Source organism: Melanostigma gelatinosum, assembly GCF_949748355.1.
Source record: "Melanostigma gelatinosum genome assembly, chromosome: 10".
NCBI lineage: Eukaryota > Metazoa > Chordata > Actinopteri > Perciformes > Zoarcidae > Melanostigma > Melanostigma gelatinosum.
In genome coordinates this window covers 12257729-12283823 of record NC_136643.1, presented here as the reverse complement: position 1 = coordinate 12283823, position 26095 = coordinate 12257729, and the positions used below count along the sequence as shown (strand labels likewise).

Sequence of the window (26095 nt, the reverse complement as noted above, 5' to 3'; positions counted from 1 at the left end):
TGTGGCAAGCAAACATGTGTGATACTTACATGTTCAGCAAGATAATCTTCACAAATGAATAACACTTTGTAAGATTTTTGAAGCGTGAATGCAATCGCCAAACTACACGATGTCATGTGAGCCTGAACTTGAGCGCAAAGAGACTGTAAAGGCAGACGTGATGACGTTTTTGTAGTCTCATTTAGCCACTTGTTAACCGCCTTTTTTAAAGACACTTTAAAGCTTAAACACTCCAAGAGGTGCATCTACAGACATTGTATCGTAAAACAAAATTTAAGATATCTTAATTAAGCTCGTGTTTACCACAGACCTTATTTTAGGCATCTAAATGAAACCCCATTAAACAACCCCATTGACTTTGGTCCGAGGGAACCGGAAGTGCAATGATGCTGCTGACTTATTTCCAGGTTTTAGGACTCATTCCTGCAGCACTCTATTGGGATCATTAAAGTCTCATGAAGACTCATAAACAAGCATTCCTTTCTGCTCTTCCGACTACCCTAAATCTGTCTTATAGAGGCCAAATAACTTCAGAATCTTTGCTTTATATATAGCTCGTCATTTTACAGAAATTAAACTGACAGTACAGATTTAGTGCTTTCACCTCCAAAGTCCCCAATCAGAGTTTAAGTCATCTCAGTGCAGAAAATCACTTCATTACCACGCTTCAGTTTTATCTCCATCCCCCCTTTGACCCAATATATCAAATCTATTAAAGATGATAGCATCTACCCACTTTGTTATAAAAGCAGGGGCGTAAGACGGTGCAGGTTGGGCATTCGGCTTTGAGGTCATCTGGTGGATGGATGGCAAATGGCAATGAAGGGGCCAAGAGGGAATCTGACTGTAGAGGAGGGACAGAGAGACACAGTATGAGAGACAATATATCTTGTGTATCTTGTATATGTGTATGCATGGATCTTTGAAACAAATGATACATGATTTTACTGATTCTACAAAAGGTAACTCAAATGCAATGTTTGGGTAACATGGGTTTTGTGGTCTCAGGGGGAACAAAGTGTTATCGTGGGACCTCAAAGGGCTACTTTTCATGAATCAAATCATAAACCAACATGTGCCTGAGGAAAAATATTGCAGGCCGTGAAATGCATCATAAGTTAAAGGTAAACAGAGAGGCTCTCCAGTTCAGCATGTGCCACAAATGGCTCGGCGATGAGGCTCTGTGAAGTGAGGCACTTTTCAAAAACGAATAACACCGTCTGTAACACTTGGGGGAGGGTTGGAAAGTCTTTCACATATTCAAAAGATGGATTAGTCTTTTGAGTGCTGTACAGCGTGGACTAATATTTCATATGGGGCTGAAACCTCGCTGAACAACTTCTGCTTCGCAACTGTGGCCGTATCAACCAACCCATTCATACTGTATATGCCTCACCACACCGACCAGCTCACTGCTGCATGAAGAGTGAGAGGAGTACTTCGGTGCAGAAGAAACCAAGATGAGAGCAAACTGCTGATCTGCAGCAAAGGTAATGCTTTGTCATTGTTTACCGGTCCCAGAGGATTTTGGTCCGTTCTCAATCCTTCGTACGAACTCCAATAGTTTCATTCAGAGTCATCATGCTCAACCTGTTTCAATTCGCGGATGAAACACGTCAGTGCTCCATCAAGAGGCTGTGGCGAAGTTGTTTGTGATTTATTGTGCTAATCAGCTCAAATGGAACTAAGATAATTACACATGAAGCCACACATAAATGTTATGAATCCCTTCTTTGGTGGAACTTTAAATTAGCAAACGGGTAATTTACACAACATTTTAGGCAATGTGAAGATTCACAACATCAAACAGGACACTTTCTGCTCTGAAATGAGGTGTTCAGGAAGACATTTAAAGTGAAACCGCTGGTATGAAAGTAAAGGACATAATAGGTAGCTGTTATAGCTGTCAGAATAAAAGATGGTTCAGTATTTTAGGAGAAAAATATACTGACTGGAATTCCTAATTTGAGCGTTTTACTTCATTTTATTTTACGCATTAAAATGAAATACACTCTTAGTCAGGCGTCAGCAGTGAGAGCAACACTGCATTTAGGAGAGTTTAGCTAAATGTGCACCAGCTTCTCCCTGTGGCAGCCTCTAAGTACGAGTGTCCTAACATGACTGATGGCACACTGGGAGGCATTAGAGCCTTTTATAACAGCAACACTAATCAAGGATGACTGACCATCAGATCAGAAAAGAAGCCTGCTGCATCTAAAAAGTGAAAGTAAAGCTTTTTGAACAAAATGTCCAAAATGAGTTCAATTTATAAGGGACATATGAGACGTTTTTATCCTTGGAAATGGATCATAATGCATGCCTTGTTATTGAATCAAAATAAAATCATTATGTCAACGAGAGTAGACTCTACTTAAAGCATTTACTCTGACAGCTCAAACTGCACAAGGTTACAGGAGCCTTGATATAGATAGGCTTTTTGCCTACTTCATTTACAATTAAGAACAATATATTTAAGCTTCTTTGTTGGCATCAAGGACAAGGACGTAATGTTTCACTGGGGATGGGATATGGAGACATGTCTCACTTTTCAAAATCCTATCTTTGTTGTTCAGATTGATTTTTTTGTTACTAAACATTTCTGAACATTTTTCTCTGACTGATCAGTGATCGTTGTCCAGATAGGACAAGATCTGGGTTGATACAAATGTTGAGTAGGGCGGGTCATTCCTTCGCCACAGTAGGAAAAACCATGTGGCCACCTTTCTCATTGGTGGAGGGTGTTGAGGCCCTATGAAGACTGAAGTAAAGAACTGCAGACATCACTCAGGGCTGTAAAAACATCGTCACCACCGTTGTGTGCTTTTGGGGTTTGAAAGATAATTTAGTCAGCATTTAGTTACAGTTAACACTCTTCTAAAACACGCGAGAATGAGAAGGGCTCTCAAAGAGCACAGACCTCTGCAAAGGCCTAATGCCCCATCTTACAATGTTAAACAAAAGTAAAAAAAATAATTAATATACACCAAATGTCATGAAAATCAGGTCAGTACGTGTTCTGTAATCCTGCTGACAACAAACAAACAAGTGAAAGTGAAACGCAACCTCTTTGGTAGAGGTAATTATACACCAGATGAGCAAAGTGCTCTAAAAGATCGATCATAAATCAGTCTCTTTCAAAGAAACTAACGCTGATTTTAAGAGGGTTAGCCCGTTTATTATGGAAAAGCATGAGAGACAGTTTCATCATAATTGTTTATTTGAATGTAGCTATAGGTCAAAATATGTATAAATACAGTATATATGTATATGTGTTTTTTTCTTTTTCTTTTCCTAATGCATGTAAATGAAATATTTCATTGTGAACTCAACTACACAACATTTCTGTGGGTCATGTTGTTCATTATCACTCACGTCTCAGAGGAGAAGAAAAGACTGGAAGACTGATCGATTTGAGGCCTTCTCTGAAGTTTGCCATCCTTGTTCTGAGAAGCACCTGATTCAGCGCCCGTGCGGCCCTTTCCACCTGATCAATCAGTCCAATCAATCTTATCTGCTCCCTCGGAGTGATGTGTAGTTTGGTAGTTCCACTATACAGCTAATGAGATCGTGGGAACTATAATTGTTAGGGGAACAGTTGCACAATTGCACACAATAGTACATTTGATCAAGGCACCATGCTCACTTCTTATTTGGCTTAAAGTGTTGACGGAGAGCCAACAATGTCTGGTGTCACTTAGCCTCGTTAAAAGAATAATTTCACATTTCAGGAAATACGCTATTTGCCGTAGTTAGAATTAAAAAATGGATACCACGCTCATGTGTGTCACAGGTGGAAACACTAGTTCTGTCTAATTAAGACGACATAGTCTGATTTGTTTAATCCGTACGTAAAACTGAAGTGTAAAAAGACAATTTACAATTTAAGGCTAAGAAATACTCCATTAGATAACCCCCTGTAAGACTGTAACTTATGTATATGTACACATTAAACATTTTGCTGAGTGAGCTTAACAGGTGCTCGTAAGCAATTGTTCTTTTTCTTCTTTTTGAACCTTTATACAGAGCTAAGCTAGCTGTTACCCCCACTTCAAGTCTGTATGCTAAACTAAGGTAACTAAACTAAGCTTCTCCTGGCTCCTATGCGAGTGGCATCAATCTTCTCAATTAACTCTCGGCAGAAAATTATGAAGCATGTTTTTTCAAATGTGGAACTATTCCTTCGATGTTATGGAAAGATTGTGATCATGGACAGACGATAAAAAACAAACTAACACTGCTAGTGTTGTAAGGAACTTAAACTGCATTTCCTTTACCTTTTTTCCTTCACTAAACCTCACACCAATTACTGCAACGTCAATTTTAGAATAAGCCTTCTTCATTTTTGTTTGCTTTTTCATTTTTAGTTTTCATCTGACAACGAAAGTTACGGACGTAACTACGGTTCTATGAATCCTGGATGACCGCCAGAGGCAGTGCTTAACACTGGATGTATCCCGTCTCGCGCATGCGCAGGTCGAATATTTATATCAACAAAGTCACGTGTGACCTCGGATGACCACCGTCATCTATAAGTTCCGGTGTCATCCTGAGCTCAGTCCTATGGAATCTTCTCGCGAGTTCACGGGATTCCGAGTGACCAAGAACTCTGGCGGTCATCCAGGATTCATAGAACCGTAGTTACGTCCGTAACTTTCGTTCTATTTCATCCTTACTGACCGCCAGAGGCAGTGCTTAACACTGGATGACTTATACCAAAAGAGTCACGAGGAAGCACAGTAACTACCCCTTATAGCTCCGGCAGAGAAAATTGGCCAAGAACCCTCCCCAGTGGGTGAGGGCCGGCAACGTTAACTCTGTAGTGTTTGGTGAATGTGCTCGGCGATGCCCATGAGGCCGCCGCACATGTATCCCCCACAGGCACACCACTCAGGCTTGCCCTCGGTGTGGAGACACTCTTGGTAGTGACCCTTCACCCCGGATGGCCGAGCGCAGCCGCTCGCCTTGTATGTATCGGCAATGGCCTCCACTATCCAGTGGGACAGGTGCCGTTTTTCCTTTTTCCCTTAAAAAGGAGCACAGCCCTTCTTAGGCTCACCATAACTGACTATGCAGGCGGTGGCTGCCATATAAGCTCTGAGGGCCCACACTGGGCACAGCAGCCTTGACCTCTCCTCTCCCGATGGGGGAGGGGGGGGGGGGGTCAACTTTGCCAGCTGGATAGGCCGGTTTATATGTGACCGTATCCACCCCCTTGGGAGAAACACTGCCTTAGGCCAGAAAGTGACACCCAAGCCATCTGAGTTCCACCTCAGACATGATTCTTCCACTGATAGGGCATGCAGCTCGCCCCCACATTGAGCTGAATTGACAGCAAGGAGAAAACCGTCTTGCTGATAGCCATCTAGGCTCCGCCTGTGCCAGGGGTTCAAAAGGACAAGCATAAGCTGTCCAGTACCAAGGGTAGGTCCCATGCAGGGGAGACCGGCCCTTATCCAGGAGAGACTGTAGAAACTCAGTACAGCAGGCACGGGGCGCTGTACTGGGACCTTGTTCTGAGCCGCACACTAGTCGGAGAACAGCTTCCACCTGTTTCTTGTACTGCAGGCAGGTAGACCGCGCACTGGCATTCAGAATAGTCCGTCAGACTGGTTCTATGCAGCCACTCAGCATCCGGTCGGGCCCTCCCGTGACCCCTAATTGAAGGCGGCAGGGATTGGAATGCCAAATCCGACCCTCTAGTTGCGACAGGAGATCCCTCCTGTCGGGGAAGAACTCTGACAAGCTTACAGCAAAAGCAGAGGGAATGGTGGAAAGGCATAAAGAAGATCCTCTGGCCACGTGTGAGCCAGGGCATCTTGACCCAGAGGGCTGGTCCTCCGTCAGGGAGACCCAGTGGGGGCAGTGGGTCGACACGTCTGGCTGCAGCCGCCACTCTCCCGGTGGAGGCTTGTAACGGAACAGGAAAACCACAACCTTGTTCCATTCTCCTGGTGGGTACATTGCCCACAGGCTGGTCAGGCGAGGGGCCTCCCAAGTCAGAAGGCCACGGTGATCCCCGTAGCAACTTCTGCAGATCTGGTGCCCCATCGATAGTTCATGGGAAATCACAGCAGAGGTGCTGTCCACCGGACAAGCACATGCTTTCCCTTCAACATGGAAGGAAGTGCTCGAGCGCTAGCTCTAGAACCTGGACCTGCGGTCTTTCAGCAGACAACTGCCCCCAGGCTGTCCCGTTCTGTCACCCTGCACCCGCCTTGAGAGGCAGGTAACTGTTGTGACAATCTCCTGGTGGAATGGAACCGAGCCCCTGGGGCTCGATGTCCGAACGGCGAACACACCGTTCCCTCCGAAGAGGGACAGCTCGTCGCAGCCTTTGGAGGCTTCCAGTTTAAGAATTCTGGTCCAGGGCACATGACATGTTGGTTGGTATTCTGCAAATTGTTTGCTTTGAATTTAATGGGAAAAAAACTGCTCTTGTTGTCACAGAGTTGGACAAGTAAGTTGGACCCAGTGCTCTGTAGCGCTTCCATCTTTTTAAACAGGCAAGCAGAGAGATTGGGCTGGAATCTGGGAGTGGAGGAAACGGTCTCCCCTGTTTGCATAAAAATCACACCTGTTGCTTCTTTTAGCCATGAATTCACTCAAATACATCAAACCAAAAGGCAGAATCCATAATGTTGAATAAGTATTGAAATAGTTTATTTTTTTCTTTCTTCTTTTACGTAAAACAAAGAATATCAGTAATATACAATCCTCAATCCGCACCGCTAAGGTGACTGTCACACAAGAACATCATTGTTATTATTGGGTTCTGAAAAAAAAAAAAAAAAACATTTAGAGGGAGAATAACTGCAATAGTGAGGAATAATATGTGCAATAAATGGTAAATTACACTCATCAGTGCTGAGTACAAATACAGGGCATTAGAGTAAATGTTAGAAAAATACAATACTCATGTGAGAGTGAGACTCTTCATTCTGTGAGCCATTTTAAAAGCACAGACACCATGCTCCATCGACCCGTATCAGTACAGCCAATCTGTTCCCTGATCCATTATCACCTCGGCCCACCTATGTACGCTACATATTTCATATGTCATTAAACCTGTGTGATGCTATTGGCATGAACTCCCCTTTAAGTTTACAATTATTACCTTCAACATATACATGTAGCAAGTGAGTAAAGATTTAAAGAGGTAAATACAGTTAAATGACATGACTAATGACACTGTGCAACGGTACAGTGCTCCATGGTTCTACATCACGTGAAAGTGTAAACTGTGTCTAGGGTTTCAAAACAATATGGCTATAGTCACCATGACAAGTCTGATATGTATATTCAGTTGCATTCATTTTCTGTATATGATTAGCTCAGCGCAGTGTTTGGCAATATGCATTTTGGCAAACATTTCCGCACGAACGGCAGGAAGCCGACAAAGGTGTGAGGGACATCGCAAAGCAGCTAAAAGTCGGGATGCATTCAAAACACCAAAAACATTACTATAAAGGACACAGCATACAAAATAGAGAGAGAAACTGGTGAGGTATTATACAGTTAAATGTCCAGACAAAAACTGACAAGAGGAAAATATTGAGTTCAGGTAATATCCTTAAACCTTTACAGAACAATGAAATCTGGTGTGTTCACTCAACCCAGTCAGCAGAAAATATGTTGGCATTGTACATTTCTGCAAATGTTTTACGCAAATGTTTCTGAAACAATTTCATACCAGTCTTGTATGACACTTGCAGAAAGACTCAATGGAACGTGATTAACATTGTGAAACAATTGGTTAGGTTGAGGCAATAAAACTACTTGGTTAAGGGTAGAAAAAAAGTTAATGGTTTGTGTTAACATAACGTAACAATACAAAATCATTACTTAACATGCGTAAAGTCAATGTCTACTTTTCGTTTCACATGGTTCATGAACAGAGATCTGTGTTTGTTTGACCCATCCACCACACCCCCCACCTTCCCTGTAATGCGTATTGTACCACGTTATCTTTCAACAATGGTCGCTGGATAAACTACATCACTTGCTCTGCGTATTGCTCTTTGTACTACGTCACTTGCTCTGAGCGAATGCAAAAACGCTACATGGCATTCAACATATCCGTGGTTTGCACGTTTTTTTCCAGTTTTTAGTTTTTTACAGGGTTTTTTTTACAGTTCTACAAAACTTGTTCTACAAAACATTTATTTCTCTCACTCAAAATCACGCACACAAAAAAACTCTTGAACAAGTTTTGTAGAACAAGTTTTGTAGAACAAGTTTTAAAAAAAAAACTGAAAAAAGAAAAAAACAAAACAAAACGAGTCTGCATTTTGGTCCTTGAACACACCACATCATGAACCGGGGCAAATCCGCCCTTGAACTTGCACTGTCCTCCTCATTGCGCTGTCCTCCTCATCTCGCAGTAGTCCAGCCTTTCGGAACCCGTTGGTGATGATGGATTCTTTCACACTGTTCCGCGCTGTTAGGATCCACTGGCAGACTTGAGAAAAAGCTGATCTTCTCATGCAGCGTGTCTACGTTGCTCATAGCTCTGAATAGCATTTACGTCTAACTGGCTTGGCCAGTTGCTGCTAGCACAACAGCTATTCAGAGCTATGAGCAACAACAGTTATTGCCTCATTGCTTTTCGTTTGGTAGCCGTGAGAGACATTAGTCTGTAATGCAAGTATGTCTGCATGAAAATATGTACAAAGATATATTATATATTCGCCAATGCTAATCACGGTTAGCATTTCCCCATTGGCCATAATGTTAAAATTAGCTTAGAAGCTAGCAACATGTTATGATGTTCATAGAAGAAGACAACTTTTGTACTGTGAAAAGCATCTTGCTGTTCAACGGGGACACCTGCGGCTTATAGACCAGTGCGGCTTATCTATGAACAAATTCTTTTTCTTTTAAAAATCAGCTGGCGCGGCCTATATACCAGTGCGCTCTATCGTTCCGGTACTTATTAAATCCACAGCATCTATCAGAGACAATAAATGGTATTTTCCCTGAGCTAGCACAACAATGTCCACAATGTGCCTACTAGGTGCTACGGTTACATGCAAAACTCACTGCTTTGTCTTGATGTCATAACTGTGGAAATATGTAAAAAATACAGAATGCAGTACACACGCGAGGAGTTTCATGACAAGATGCAATGTTTTCAAAACGTGACAGTTATTTAAAGTAATTTCAAGCGTGATAGTCAGACCCATGATGGATGATATTCAAAACAGACCTTTGCTTACATAATGACAACATGTAATGTGTGTAATATGTCATAAAAACTGAGCAGTGCATATCAAGTTTCCCTCATCAGTATTTTTTACCTCTTGTGATGAAACTAGTCATATACTGGATATCAGATTCATACGATGCATTTCTGTGTTTAGAATAAGTCCGAGGGTGGTTGCATGCAAGTTGATATAAACATTGTGACAATATAAAAAAAACCGTTCCAACAACATAGTGCACACTTTAAAGAATCACATTACTAAGTCAGGTATAGAGCTCATGGATGGCAATCAGTAGTAAGTGCTGTACATAAAAGGTCTTCAGGATGGAAGTCATAATTTGTGATCTTGAGTTTATAAGGTTTCATAAATAAATTACTGACATATTTATTGGAGCTTAGATATTCATAAGATCTTAAGCAGAATTCGATCTTCACATAAACATTTATTAAAATGTTCACACATTGCTGGAGAATGCAAATAAATGTCAAAACAATCCACGCTCAGCAGGATTTTAGTGGAGGCCTTTAATTTGCATCATTAATCTCCAAAAGTGGCCACAGCTGGTGCCATAATGGAGGTCTGGTGGTGAACTGGATGTGCTTGTGCAAAGTATATTAAATGTTTAAACCTGCATTTAACAAATTTTTCTCTCTTTCTTTAAACAAAATGGAATCAAATGATACTTTTAAGCTTCTTTTGGCTCATTGTATTGGTTCTGTAGGCGCACAGTCACATAAACCCACTGTGCGCTAACTACGCGCACCAAATGAGAAAGCTACCGAGTGGCTTGTTCATGTAGTGAAACAGCTTGCAAGACCCAAAACTATTTCTAAAGAGTTGGTGGAGACCAAAAGCGGGATAAAAGGACTATGTGTTGGACTTTGAATATAAGATTTGTAAAGTGGCCAGAACCAATCAGAGAGGATGTTGCTTTTTGTCTGCTGGATATGAAAATAGGTGATTGCAAACTATGTTAGCTATGTCAGTCATTGTGTTAAGCATTTGCTCTGTCCACTAGCGGCCAAATTTTAAGTTTCAAAAAAACTGGTTACAAAAGCAAATATGTATGGAATTTGCTGTAATGTGTTTCGGTGTTTAGATTATGGAAGTTTAAACAGTGTGTCCGCAAAGTACTAACAGTCCTATGTATACTGCTTTGTTAGAACAACATTTCAAATCAGAAACAACTCAGAGCAGTTAGTTTAGCTAGCTAACAAGCATGGTTATGTCGTAGCAATGTAAACTCGCAGCTGCAGGCCACGTGTGTTAAACTGGACCCACTGTTCAGGCGTTAGCTTGTGTGCAACTGTGTTCATGAGATGATTACAAGTAGCCCTGAAAGAGCTACAGTAGCTAACCGCACAACGCCAAAATAAAAAAAGCCGGCCACGTGCATGTTTTTGTCAAAATTGTTACTTCACAGGGTGAAAAATAAAGGTAAAGGAAAATAACTATGTGTGTTTACCTCCAGTCCTGTGAGACAGCAGAGCTGTACATTTAGAAATTCAACCAGCTGATGCCAATGAGCTGCAAACCTCAAATGGCTGCCAGAAGGTTGATTACTACACCTGAAAGGCTACTCAGTATCTCCACTAAAACCTAGGTGGAAGCCTGCAATGCCAAGCTCAGTTGTTGTCCAGCTCTGAGCGTTTCATCCTGACACAGGCACGCCGTATCAAAACAGTGGGACTTAGGGATCCTCCATGTGTGTTCGAGTGATAAATCCAACTGATTGATTGATTCCTTGCTTCAGGATGGCTGAATAACTCTGAAATGGAAGATGTAGAGCAGAGTGAGATCCTGCAGCACGATGCAAAACAAAACATCTGCCATATAAAGAAAAGTAACACATCATTTTATAAATTGTTTTGTATCATGCAATATTTATTTGTTTATTTCCCCGGAAATGGTTGAATCACATACTGCAATAGAAATCCTTTGATTGCAGTGGGCAGGGATGATATTTGTAAGAAATCTACTGCCCTGCATGTTGATGTGAAGTTGCGTAATTTTCCCCACATAAATCAGTTGCTTAAGTTCAACTGGCACCTGATCGGATTTCTGGATTGTTACCGTGGGAAAACTGTGTTTTATGACCTTGTACAGAAAATGTGTGTATTTCTGTAAATTAAATGGATTTAATAAATTCATTACACCCAACACAGAATCTTTATGGGCATTTTGTTTGTGTGTCAGACAGCGCCTGTGCAACATCAAACCTGTGGCTGGTTAACCCAAAGGTATATCGTACGTTCTTATCTTATTTACCACACACACACACACACACACGAGCTGCAAATGATGTTTGTGAAACTTGTGTCAGTCATGTGTTTAGTTGTCAACATTAAGCTTACTTTCTACTCTGTGGGGATGAAAACTAGTTTTTACAGGAAAGTGTAGCATTCTAAATGTACTTTTGAGGCAAACTGCACGGTTTCTACGACATGAAGAAGAGAAATTCTTCTTCATCTTTCTTTGTAGCTACACGCCACAGTGACTCTGCTCACGTTGACGTAATAACCTAAAAATCGCTTCTCTAGTTTTTTAGTATCCTATCATGAAGGAACTTCTCAGTGTAGAAGAAGAAGAAAGAAGAAACATTCCTTTATTAGTCCCACAGTGGGGAAATTATTCTCTGCATTTGACCCATCCCTGTATATATAGGGAGCAGTGGGCTGCCAATGACAGGCGCCCGGGGAGCAGTGAGGGGTACAGCGTCTTGCTCAGGGACACTTCGACACAGGACACGGTGCAGCCGAGGATCGAACCGGTGACCTTTCGGTTGGCGGACAACCCTCTCTACCCAGTAAGCCACGGTCGCCCCCAAAAGAGTAACAGTGTAACACTGTTGTGTAACACTGGATAAAACAGTTAGAGAATAAAAATGTGGACAGATGAACGATAAGTGGACACAGCATATAACAGGTTTTCGGCCTGAAGTTATCACTTAAATAAACCTGCTCCATCGTCTCTTACAGTTGGCAAGCTGAAGTCTTGTCTGCTCCTTCTGTTGGCTTGGAGTGGCTCGTGTTTTCGATTTGATATAGGTCAACTTCTTTGGTTCCATCCCACCTGGAAAAAAGCACAGAGTGAAACTCATTTCAGAGGTTTTCACAGCAGTCAGACTTTAGTCTCTCTCCTGTCAGGAAAAGGAGTCAAATGTGAAGTTAGGAGAACAGAATGACACAGACAGGCTGACATCTGACATCTTCAAAGAGAGCAAGATTATCATTCTGAATTCAAAGTGGCAGGAGATTTGAGTGAGGTCTAAAGCATCTTGAAAGATGACAACATTGTAATTCTGACCTGAAAGTGATAGACACCTCTCCAAACTGAAACAATGTGCAAATGAAGCTCGAGTCTAGTTCGTCAAATATGGGGTGACATCTTATAGGTGGCCTAAATCAAACTGTTGAAAGTATAGTTACTGTGTGTCAGAAGAAATGACTGACATAAAGTTGCATTTCACAGAAAAAACATTCAGTTGGCTGTAGGGTTAGCAATCTGCACTAAGAAACAAGTGAAACATGACTTTAATTAGCTAACTAGAGCAACTTTAATAAAACCTGCAAGCGACAGTTGCCATTTCAGCCGGCACAATTGATGGTCGTCGGCTAGAAATGAGAAGCCTGCTTTTGTCTACCTGTCTGAAATCAGGTTTTTAAAATTTACTGCAAATTGCGAGTCATAAATTTGCCACAGATATCATTATAAACTGCAAGCCATGCAAGAATGGAACGCTTGACAGGCTTATAGCATCAGTAACTAGCTTTCCAGGCTGTACCATTAAAAAAAAAAAAAAAACCTTTCTTTTTTCGTTTACTGCTGCAACATGACTTGTGATAAACGTAAGTAAGATTGAAATGAGAACAGATTGCCAATCACTTTCAAATAATAAAATCAATCAAGCGAGACACAGCTGCTTTAACTGAGCACCAGCTCATTAAGTGTACCTGTGTTCCCCATTCCCATCATAGTCCTTTTGAAACTGTGCTGATGAAAATATATAGCGTGTGTGTGGTGGACAACATCTTCTTAACATGCTCCTCACGATGGATAAATGAATAATGAATTACCCGAGCAGAACCTTCATTGGGTATTTCCTTTTTGAACGAGAGTGACAGATGTCAGAAATGTGCAGCCTGTTATATAACTTATACAGAACAATTTGTTATATTAAAAAAAACTGCATTTAAGATTACATTTTTCTATCTATTTTGATCTATGAGATGAGTTCAGGAGTTTAGTGGAAGAGAAAGGAGAAAACCCTACGAGCATCATCTTCACTTCAGCAGCCCACACACTGCTTCTTGCAGAAACTTCTGTGGCTTTACTGTACCTGGTGGTGGTCTGGGCAGCCTGCTCTGGGTATCACACACACTGGCAGGGGTCACAATGGGTTCAGATTGGGGTTGGATGGGCTGGAGGAAGGCCACAGTGGGGAAAGGCACTGACTGGATATGGGTCATAGAGGAGTCGGAGAGGGAGTTTGGCACCCTTGCATGGCTGCAGTCCTTAAAGCTGGAGGGTATTCTCCACCGGGGTAATGGGGAAAGAGACATGTCCTCGCTGGAGGAACCAGGGACACTGGGTGGACTGAGGGACGGTTCTGGGGTTGATGAGGATTTGGGGAGGAGGTGCAGGATGGAGGCGAAGAAGGAACAGGATTCAGGAAGGGGGATGGTCCCAATTCCACTGTCCAACGTTCGCATCTTGCAGCCGGAGCCTGCGGCACAGGGAGAACAGTCGAAGTGGCTCAGGGTCGTGGGAAAGAGGAGGAGAACAACAGGAAGGAAACAACAGGGTAACCATGGTTGAAGTGGCGCTAAAGAAACTGTAAAATGTATGTACACTAACATAACAATTGACTGTCTAGTGTCTCGAAGGACAGTCTGGGGTAAGGTGTTCCATGTGGAGAATAAACTGTTTGTCATTCATGGATGACAACCCAGTCAACACAAATAATGTTGCCGTTGTATGTTTCTGCCACCCACGGTATACATTGAACGTCGCCGTTTCTGAACGGAAAAAAACAAGTCATAAACGTGTTTAATATCAACCTCCTATCACGCGTGCAGCAACGCACAATTACACGTAGTCGCTCAATACACTACATGACTTGCTCAGATCGAATTGAAAAACATTGACATTCAACGCATCAGTGGTTTGAAGAATCGTACAATGCAAACTATGTTTGACTGGGCTGTGGATAAGCTGCTAGAAATGATAACTGATGATTTGAAAAACGTTCACTATCAAATGAGAACAGCTTTACCAATCAATATTAATTTATCTTTCTGCATAAGCTTGTTTCCCTGATGCTTCCTTGTTGTTCCTGCAACATTATCTTCACTGTTTGAGCTCTAGTGTTGTGTTTTTGATCATTTCAAAGCAGACAGATGGTTGGTCTGTTTTTTTTTCTAATCATGCTTGCCGATGGGTTCCTCTTAAAAGCCAAATTGAAAAATGGTGGTTCAGTACATATAATTACACACTCGTGTAAAGGATGCGGAAAGATTTTGCTGATCACACCAAACATGTAGCCCTGGCTGCCACAGAGGACGACTCGGCCAATACAAATCAAGCCCACTTAAACCACTGCTGCTTTGTATTACAGATGTTTAATGGGTGTGCGAATACTAGCATGCATTGATCACACTGAATGTGAAAGGCACGGAATGGCATATGACGTGAAACTTAAACACAACCCCATAAGTGTGTATTTTGTTTGCAACATATCCAACATAACTGCCAAACGCAGTTATGTTGGATGTGACGTTTCTCAGCTTTGAGATTAAAGATGCAGAATTTGCATTGTTCAATCAAAAGTCTGACATTGTGCCTCCAGAATTACACATAACAGGTGTTGCACTCATGAACCTTGACGCTTTACGCATTTCAAATATGTGGAGTTTCTATCATTTACATTTGGATTAGAGAATCGTTTATCTTGCAAAACAAATCTTCTGTCAAAAAGATATCCTCCAGCTGTAGTCATGCAGGCTCATGATATATGTACCCTGTGGCAGGAACCTGCAGGCAATCTCACACTGGAGCAAAGGAAACAGCTGCTCCCCCTTTATTAATTAAGACTTTACACCCCTCTTCTGGGATACAAGCTCATTTCCCCCCCTATTTTCTCATTCCGTGTTTAAGCTAGAGTGCTCAAATGCAGTTTTTCAAATTTGTCACCCAAGGGAAATATTATAGGATCGGTTTTATGTATAGTACTTTTCCGTTAAAATAAAACGACACACTCTCATCATATTACAAATGTCAACGTAAGCAGCAATAAAAAACATCTTAGCACCTCGGAATAGCTTAATTTAGAGCATGAGTCACGGACACATTGTAGCAATGTCACAAACAGCCATTCTAGTTATACGACAATTGCTGCTTTTCATGTATCACTTTGTTTTTGCTTTAGTGTCCGTCAGTGATGGAAATAGTTATTCATACCCTGTTGTAAACAAGAACAAGTAATTCAATTGAGAAGACACTGAACAGAGACACTATTGATTCGTTTGGTCTTTAGTTGGAAGTTAACAAGAACCGCTGTGACACAGTCTATCCTGGAAAGGCAGAATCACAGCGGCTGAGAAATGATTGTTTTCAACAAGCCTTTGGCATGTACGGTGAGGTTGTTCTCCTCACCTCTCTGTTATGCCAAGCTCAATCAATAACTGCTCCATGTCACAAAGCAACACTGCAGTAATAATCTTCAGATTTATTCTTTGGCCAGTGTGTTGATTGACAGCTGAATCGACAGAACCCTAACCTCTGTTGTCTGGATAAAGATTTTTACAGTAAGCATTTAAACATTTGCAGGTACATCATTTGTAGTTCAAAGTGCCGACTAGCTAATCAGCGGTCCAGCCTGGAAACTGACGTGAGCAATTTTGTTGTGCTAACTTATTCTGTGAGCAATGGTCCAACACGGACGTATGTCCGTGTCTCGTAGGTGAGAAGGAGACGTTAGCTAGAACGCAAATGCGGGCCGTGGTTCAGTGTTCGTCACGTTCTCTCAGGTTCAGCTAAGACTCAAGCGCAGACACAGACACTGGAGACTAGGTGAAGTTCGAAATAAGGTTTCTTTTACTTTTCACCCAAAAAAGTCAAACAAAAACTTAAAGCGACTCCAACAGGGAGTGGGCAAAAAATCCAAACTGCAATAAAAAAGGGCAAAGTCACAAAAAAAAGGCAAAGGTACAAACCAGGAGCAAACACGAGGACCAAATGCTGGAGTACGGCGCAAACACGAGGTAGCCACAATGCTGGAACGAACAAGGACGATCTGACAACCAGAACAGGGAAAGCAGGGGAGTATATATGTGTGGGGTGATGAGAAGATTGAAGGCAGCTGGGTGGACTGGGCAGGTGAGTAGGATGAGTGTAATCAGGCGAAACACACAGACACAGGAACACAGGGGGCAAAGCCTAAACCGTGACAGTGTCACTCCCAATCGGCGAATAATAGAACTTTAAAATAAGAGAGAAGAAGAAGAAGTCTAATTTCATGAGAAATAACAAAACCAGCCTCAGATGTACAAATGTGGCACCTCAGTATAAACTACAGACCTTGAACTAATGTTGTTTTTCGTTTGACTCGCATTATTTTGAAGCATCAAGTTAGAAACTATTCTGTCAACTCTTCATGAGGCCCGACAAGTTCATGCCAAGATTGGATGGTTTAATCCATCACTCAAGGCAAACTTAATTCACTCAGCAGTGGCTTGGGTGAGCGTGCTTAACTGGTGCAGTACTGAAATTTTAATGAGGTGATTAAACCCTGAGGGCAGGCAGTCGCCCGAATCAAATACGCTTGATATTTGCGGCATCTTGCCCATGGTGTCACTCTGGCCACTGAAATTCCAGCAGCGTCTGTCAGCGTCCTCTACCTGAGCGATTTTTATCTGAGTTTTATCTGCAGCTATTTTTAACTTAGTAAGTGACCACAATGAAATAAGGTCCAAATTAAGTTTTACTTGTTGTCTAGTTTCAGTCTCCTCTCTCAGCGGAAAATAACTAATGTGTGTTGGTCAGTGTGAGCGAGAGAGATCGCATTTGAGCAGCAAATCGACCGAAGCAAAATGGACCTGAAGTGTTTTGACATACGTGTTTGGGATACTTGCCCATGAATCCATTTTCAATAAGAGACCCGTTTGAACCACACCCAGGGGTGATTAGAACTGATTCGAAAGAGACCCAAAGACAGTCGATCCCGATCTGAAAAGACCTGATAATTAAATCCAAAATGTGGTTGAACCAAGCAGACCCAAGCTGGGAGAAAACACTAATACATGCAGCAGCAATACATGTCCTTTTTCTCTGAACTTCACATTTCACACCGTCTCATCATTGCCCTTCATGCCTCCTTCCTGGCATGTAGGGCAGCAAAACCGTCATAGATCATTTGGGAATTGGTCATATTCAAATGACCCTTCTCAAGAAAACATATCTCCTTCCAACCTCTCTGAGCAATGATTTTCACAATTTCACAATGTTTAACCAAGACTAGCACCTAATCCACAAAACCATCCCCAATAAGTAGACATTCTGATTGAGTGTGTCTATGAAGCAGACAGAGCAGGATAGTTGTTGGACCGTGGTTGGGGCTCGTCGATGCTACGCTATGATGGGCCAGTCTTGCTTGAGGGGTGGGACTTAGCGAAGGGTCAAGACAATACAATGGGACCTTACTTAACCCATTCTCCTAAAAAGTATTTTTGGGCTAACATGTTAGAGAAGAAGCCATTGCACATTCCTAATTAATACACATGTATATATTCGAAAAGAAAAAATATGAAACAATTGAGCCATTGAGCTGAACAAACCATTATGTACGTTACAAGTAGCTTTCCATACAGCCTAGGGTTGGCTGGGATTTGGTGACCTGTGGAGTCGGTTGCTTATTACCAAACACCTGCTGTAATTATGTACTAGATAAATTAGTGTAACAGGAAGCGTCGGTCTCTGGGCTCTCATTAAATACGCTCTTTCTGAGTGATAAAATGTATTCTAAAGCTGAACCTGTCAAACTGCTCTTCCCCAAAATCTGTAACAGCAGCACCATTTATCCACTTGCGACACGTAAGCCCAACTTAATTAATTGGTCAAAAATGTGGAAACTAGGACTGGAGTTTCCAAGTGCAGCGCTGTACAAAGGATAGTCCCATCCTCAATCCACCTCAACATCATCCTCATCATATGACAACACAGCTCTACAAGAGGTCAGTGCTGGAACTGTCCAGTCGAACTTCCTACATCACTGTGGCCGGAACAAAAATGCCAGGAATGAGCTTGGATCACCATATGGATGAATAGGTTCATTCCAATTGGATGAGCCTGTGCATGCAATTTTTCAGTGCATGGATCTGTGAAGATGAGCGGTCAGGGATATATACAATGTCCCCATTAAAGGGCAAACTCTGAGTGAAATACAATCGTGGTGAAATGGTTCCTGTTTGCCTTGATTCAAACTGCCACCCAAAACAAAAAACAAATGCAGAAATAGAACAAATAAAATGAACAGAAATATGGAGGAAAAAGCACACACTGACAAAATGAAGCATTTTGTATGTTTGCTTGACTGTTTGTAGCATATTCATCATGTTTATGATTTACACATATCTTTCATATTTGGTCTTCACTTCTGTCTGCAAACTGTAAAATGGTAAGCACAGATAACACCTTAATGCTAGCATGCTGAAATTGCTCAAAGAGCAAATTGGGGAATTACTCATTGCAGTGACCGTAAGGATTTCTGGAGAGTCCTACAAAACAGTGACTAGAAAAATCTGACCTATTACAGCATCCTGGTTGTGGCTCTTCACTGTGGATCCATTTTCACCATCAGCTCTCAGGTTCACCATCTGCATCTATGTGTTTTTGTAGAAAGTCAAAAGAGAAGTTACCTACATGTTCTTCCATACTTCTGCATGTGCAGTGTCACCCAACCTTGACTGTGTCAGAGTCCTAACGTGACAAATTAAAGAATATGCTCCATATTCTGTTAGCATTTTTAGCTCCACCCTTATTTTCCTCTATTGACTGATAAGTGGCACTGCATATGGTACATTTCACAGGTTTTAAACTTCAAACAATAATCACATATTCAAACTGCGATATAGTGTGTCGGCTTGATACTAAAGCTTAATGTGTTCACCTGTTGAAATATTAATACATTCTTTGGATGAATAAATGGACTCCAATGGTAACATTGTGATGAATTTAAAAGGTCACAAGATAGGATTTGGTCATTAAGGCTGAAATGATGAAACTGTGTGTAAGAGTGGTTGAGAATTAAAAAACAAATAATAATAATTAATGGACAGTTGGTGGAATCAGCCTGAAGTAATTCTCACTTGTAAAGACGGTCATGTAGTGGCTTTCTGTTTTCATTTGATCCCACTTTATTTTTAATAAAAAGTATAAGTACATTTCTTATAAATTAGTTGTTTTTCTTCATATTGTAATTTCTGGTGCAATTGCAGTAATGTCATATTACTAAAACAAACATACTTTTACATAAAACAGGTGTTGGGGACACATCTATGAAGAAATTTTTGTGATTAGAACTAAAACTGTCCACATACAAATAAAATGAGAGGAAATTATTTAATTTACCTTCGGGTCCCCAGTGAAGTCAGTATGTCCTTGTATCTCATTCAGGGACATTCCAGGGCAGGGCATTGAGATGCATGCCCGCACTGCATCATGAGGCTCTCTCATCGCCACAGAGCTGAAAGAAAACAGTTTGTTGACAGATCACTACATACTGAGATCCTCTGATATTGACTCAACATGCCCTGGATGATTCGGATAAATTACCCTATATCGCTTTAAACCTCTGAATGAAATGAGTCTCAATTGGTCTCTGGGCTAAGGAGACTAGCACATGTGTCTAAGACAACTTGATTAGAAATGGCCGTCCTCTGAGGCATTAAAGTACTTCATTAGCAATAACCTATGTAGAAAATCTGCTGGAACAAAAACTATGTATAATGTTGAGATGAAGATTCAATGAAAGTTGAAAAGTGAGTCAAAAGATGGCATTCAATACTGATTTTAGGAATTTCTTACCATTCTTTTCCATCACTTTTTCTTCTGTCTCTCTTTTTGTCCGACTTTGTTTGCTTTCCTCCCAGAAGTGATGTAATCTTTTGCTCCCTCTTGTCCTCTTTAACTTTGGGTGGATCAGTCTTTTTGTTGCTTGGAGCAGGAAGCTTACTCTTACGAAAACCAAACCAATTTGCTAAGGTTGAGCCTGATTTTTGCTTCACGTCACTGGTTCTTTCCTGTTCCTGAGTCTTGTGCAAGTTCTCCTCTATGCCGAGCATCACTTTCTCTTCGATTGTGGTTATAGAACTTTGTCTCTCTGGTTCTTCAGAAACTGGCTCACCAAAGGCGCTTGAAAACTGTTGCTCAATCTGAAGGCGCCTAGCCTGCTCACGTTGGTGTTTAAGACTCTGAAGTCTTTCACTGGAGGACCCCAAATGTGAAGGTACTGTCAGGCCCTCTTCAATCAAAAAGTTGTTCAAAAGGGATCGATTCATTGGACAATGGTAGCTACTTGAGCAACTCATACTTCCCGGAAGGACATCACTAAGAGAGTTCAAGGAGCTACCCGAGTGTGTTTTGATCTGGGTACGGACCTTTCCAGATCTGTTGAAGCTTGGCCTGTCCATGTAGCGTGCACCAAAGCTCTGGCTACGAGCCTTAGCCCCATTCATTCCCATGACTGGCTTAAGCGGAGGTCTGGTTGACACAGACACAGAACGTTTAAACAGCCAACCTTCCTCATCAAATCCCCAATCTAACATCACACCGCTGTCTGATGCAACAGGTTGAACAGAGGGCTCAGAATCCAGTGAGTTACAGCGGGTCTCAATCTTTCTGCGGACTTTATCGTGAGCTCCACCTTCATGTATCATCTGGGGATCACACGTAAAAGTCTGAAAGGTGTGGATACCTTTTGCAGTGGAGTTTGTATCATCTTTGTCATGTCTTCCAAAAACTAGGAAGGTATTGGTTTCCTGTCCAGAAATTGCCTCATGAGATTTAGCATTTACAGGGAGAGACATTATTACAGGTCTTGAGGTGGAACTCTGAGGATTATTGGCAATCTCATGGCAGTACATCTTAGAATATGCCTGAGACAATACATCTGTAAGTTTTGGCTCACTAATGCTTTGTTGGGATCTTTGTAAGATGCTCTGACTTGGAAATATAGATGGAGCACCATGTTCATCATGGCATGTGGCAGTTCTGTCCATAGATAGCTGGACTGACTCTGAAGACTCTTGAAGTGAGACAGGTGGCATCTTAGATGACTGGGTATGGTAGAGCTTGGTGGGGATATCTTTCAGTGGCTTCCCATCAGCACCCAGTTGTGGGGCTGTATGTTGATTGTCCTTTGCTGTGTTGGATTGTTGTGGCTGTAAAATGGAAGGAAGATATGATTGTGGCTTGGTGGTGCCCAATTTTATCTTGCCAGTAGTAGAGCTTTGAGCCTGACCTGCAGATGGATATGCTTTTGGTAAGCTGTCATAACTGGGCCGAAGGACAAGAGAAGTAGTTCGACCTGGGGGTGGTGGTGGGGAAAGGGACCTACGTTCTGAAAGTGCGGGAAAATGCTGGTCTTGGCGTCGTTGTTTTCGTGGAGAGCAGGGTAAGTTGTCGTAGATGCTCTCTTCCACAGACTCGTTGCTTGATTGAAGTCCAGTGACTTGCAAAGATGATTTTGTTGGGCTCTTTGAGCATTCATTGATCCCTGGCGGCTTAAATGTCTTTGAATGTTTCACAGGGGATGCGAGGGGAGACCGTACACTCTTGAGAGACTTGGAACTTGTTGGTATCAAAATGTTCTCATCTTTCTCAACTTTAGATGATGATCCCTTGTTTGAACAATGTGTTTTATTGAGATTTGTACTTTTGCTAGGAACACTGTGCCCAGGAGGGCTTGACTCTCCTTTGGACCTGTGGCCCTTAATGAGTTTTTGGTGGAGGGGAGAATGTGTTTGCTTAGGTTGTTCTTTCCCTCCATCCGCACTCTTGCTCCGCAGAATGAAAGCCTTTCTTGCTGAGTCACAAAGTTGAGGTTTCAGTTTCCTCTGTGGAGATTCTGAGATGGTGTAGCCCTGGCTTTCACTGCCAGCTTGACTCGCCTGGTCTCTGCAGTGAGGAACCTCCATTGAGGAGCTGCGCTGTCTGGCTACACTCACAGAGCTCAGAGCACTTGTTGGAGAATGCTGAATAGAGGAGCTCACGTTATTTGTATCTGCTTCGACTTGCTTGAATGCAAATCTGCTGTGTTGTCTTTTGACATGATCAAGTCTGGATTTACGGTCAGTAGACCTTTCCTGGTTATTGTTTCTGTCACTTAACTTCATGCTTGAAGGCTTGTTTTTTTCCTCCAAATGCGTAAGGCTATCTGTTGGGCTTACACCAGGTTTTACTGAGGGGCCCTCCAAAAATAAGAAGTTGTCTGTGACAGGTGAGGGAAAAAGACCAGAATTCCCTCCAAGTTTTACAGGGTCTTGTTGAAAATTGTTGTCATCATCCCTTGTGACATCCAGTTTCTGCAAGCAAACAAGCTCTTTTGTTGGTTGATCACTGGATTCTGTACTTTGTAATTTAGTTGATTCAGTATTTGCATCATCTGAGTCTAGGGGGGCAGTAGTCCCTGCTCCAGTCTTCAAAGATTTACTTGTAGGGGCTAATTGCTTGGCTGTACTCCCTTGTTGGCCACACTTGACACCAAACGAGTATATGCCCTCGTTGGAAGTCATACAATCTTTGCAGTGTGGCACAGATGCAAGTGAGGATGCCTCTTTGGAGCTGCACATCTGGAGACGCTTCAGGCCTTTCAGAATGTGGCCTTCCTTCCATCCCAGGTCTGTCTGCTCAATGGGTGCAGAGTGGTTGCTGGATACTGAACCCGTACTCATCCTTTTGTCCCGGCTTGCGGCGCACTGTGCATTACAAATCATATTTACAATTATTGAAATGGAATGTACAGAGGGATCACCAACATGCCATTGAGATGACAACTTTGACAACTTCCTTTTTCTTCAAATCAAAGGAAGATGATTGTAAGATGAAAGATCCCACCTGCTTGGAGAATCCGCGTCCCTCTGCCCAAGTGTGGGAGCCACTGGAGTACTCACTACCAGCACTGGATAGTGACAGTTCACTGCCACTGCCGCTACCACTACTGCGTGGGCATGTTAGACTCAGCAGGCTGGGCCACCTTCCGGGAATACCTGCTTTTCCATTCCTTTGGACCTCCTGGAAAATCATTAATTATGTAATGAATCAACAGAAATTAAAGAAACAGTGCAATGAATGTCTTCATTGCAGGCCAACATTGACAAAGCATTGGCAATAAGAGACATATTAACAGGATATACAATTCAATTTATCAGTTGTGACAAATATTGTAATTATGACTCTCTTTGCAGTCTGAAGGAAATACACTATGATAATGCCCCATGGCTCTCCATTTGTCTCTGACACAGATCCCAAAGAATCGATAGACTGGATACATGGCTGTCTCTTTCCAACCAAAGGCTAATTGAGGACTAGACTGACATTTTCAACTCCAATTGACAGATGGCCTTTGTTGTTTCTCTGGTCTTGCAGGTGTACCATCATAAATGTTTTGAAGCTGGTCAATGAGACATTTTAAAGGGAGGCCTCTGTGTTCTGACATGATACACTGAACATTGAACATCTTGATGTGTCTGCCTTTCATTCATATTTCAAACAGAACTGCACATTAACTGACAGCAGTAGATTATGATGCTTTTATGTTGGTCAGAGTTTACAAAATTAACCAAAATCAACATTCACATAGTGTTCCTCTGAGTCAGATCAAATTGTTTTCTGCTAATGCCAGAACAACCATTTGCCCACACTTTGCCTGTTCATCATAAGTGACAGATGAAAGGAAAGTGCATTGGAAGCCTCTTGATTGAATAGTTTAGTGTAATGCAGGCAGAAGTATAACTCATAGAATGTTGTAGAAGATTGAGATCACAGAATATTGTTTCCAAAAATATCTTCAGCTGATGCAAAATACTTGTATTGAAGAGACATGACAGAGGTAGCTTTGAAAGAAATGTTGAAAGCTTTGAAAGGACTTTCACTGCATATTTTATCACATACATTTTATTTGGGAATGGACTCCCTTGTTCTAAATCTGAAGCAGCAGTTCCCTGTAGTGATCAAGCTGCCATCTGTCTATCTGAGGTTTACTGATCGATTGGTTCATCAATTGATACAAATTGATTTTCCCCAGTCGTTTACATGTATCTGCTGTAAATTAAATAAAAAAATGGAATTTTCTCTGACTAGTTAATGACCCAAATCACTCCAGTGATGTAATGTGGATGAGTCACTAGTACTGCCAACCTAACTGAGAATCAACACTGTACAACTCCATACAACCTGTAGACACTTTTGGCTCTTTGTTTTAGTTTTACAGCTAACATTAATCCTGATGGGCTGAGTGTGCGGTATCAGCCTAGCATGAAATAGTAAAAAGACAAAATAAACAGTGACAGGTGGAGAAAGCAACTAGTTAGCTAAAGATCCAAACATTTTTCTCATGTCCTGTGATGGTAGCAGTGTAACATTATCTTCGTTGTCAGCCTGATACTAATTTAAACTAGGTTTGCAAAAAATAAAACAATCAAACATGTTAGTGAGTTGACTGTTTAGCCTTTCATTTTGAATGTTTATTGTTTTAGAACTGCTCATAGAAACTGGTATGGACTTGGTTTCCAAGTATTCACTATATGATATGGATCACATCCAGTATGCTCCATATAAGCTTTAAGCTTTTTGAAACTAGTTTTATGGCCCAAACAGCATGAGAGAAAATACATTCATCAGTTTTTTGTCTTATGTAAAACTTGTTGTTTTTTTTTACAAAAAATGATTTTTATGTAAATTTTGATTTTGATAAGATGCAAGGCATCAAAAAGCACTGAATAGGCAGAAGGCAGAAGGTACAATTGTCAATTTGATGCCTTCGCTTCATGGCTTATAGGTCCACTTTTCGAGTCCTAGAGAGTCCAGTATGTTCCTATAACTGCTGGCACAATTCACTGGCAGGCAGCAGATGCTGTTTGCACTGGTGCCATTTCCAATCAAAGGGACCCAAAGGTGTCAAAAGTGTTGTGCCCCCATTTAGAAGAGCATTGATCGTTTGCAAGGCTGCCATGGCCAGCTTCTTCTCAAAGTCATTAATGTCATCTGTTAGCAATAATTAATGTGAATAGGAAATAATTGCTGAAGGGAGCCAGGGACTGAAGTGATTTGGTCTATTCATTGATATTCACCTATTATTTGATTATCCGTGCTCGCCATTATTTCACGAGCACCGTGGGAGGACGACACATTTGACCATGATTGTGCGGATTAATCTTGGAACTAATTACAGTCAGCATGTCGAGGGCTATCTGGGATTTGAGTGATCCACTTTAACAAACCCTCAACCAGACTGGCCCTGTGCTTAAAGTCAAGGGCAAAATGGAGTTGTGGAGATGTTTCTTCCCCTTCATATATTGCAATGATTTCCCACTTTGTGAGGCGACATTTCTTAATATTTCTGTACATACAATTCAGACATGATTATTACAAATAGTGGAAGAAGAACATCGTTCTTCTTACAACATTGCTTGCAACAGAACCAAAGCCTCTTCCAAATATTTTTCATATGAAAAATTTGCTCAAGGCCCCATATTTTAAATACAGTGGCTCAGGGGTGGCAGAAATCATCAGCTCTATGTTGTATATACAGTATACCTAAACCTACTTTTGCATTTTGCAAAGGTACTTTCATCAAAGTAAGTAATGAGTCACACAGGATGTACTCATCATAAAAT

General features: G+C 41.6%; 1 protein-coding gene across 1 annotated transcript in view; it reads right to left on the bottom strand.

The window, feature by feature from the left end:
• Positions 1-10828: 10828 nt before the first annotated feature.
• LOC306783077 (nck-associated protein 5-like) overlaps positions 10829-26095 on the bottom strand; it is a gene marked incomplete at both ends in the record, with an annotated part of 39073 nt that continues 23806 nt past the window's right edge. Inside the window, 7 exons of the mRNA XM_079276606.1 lie at positions 10829-10859; positions 12161-12275; positions 13543-13929; positions 19006-19081; positions 19830-19944; positions 20286-23176; positions 23316-23492. Coding sequence (XP_079132732.1) covers positions 10829-10859; positions 12161-12275; positions 13543-13929; positions 19006-19081; positions 19830-19944; positions 20286-23176; positions 23316-23492 — 3792 coding nt within the window. The remainder of the gene's footprint in view (positions 10860-12160; positions 12276-13542; positions 13930-19005; positions 19082-19829; positions 19945-20285; positions 23177-23315; positions 23493-26095) is intronic.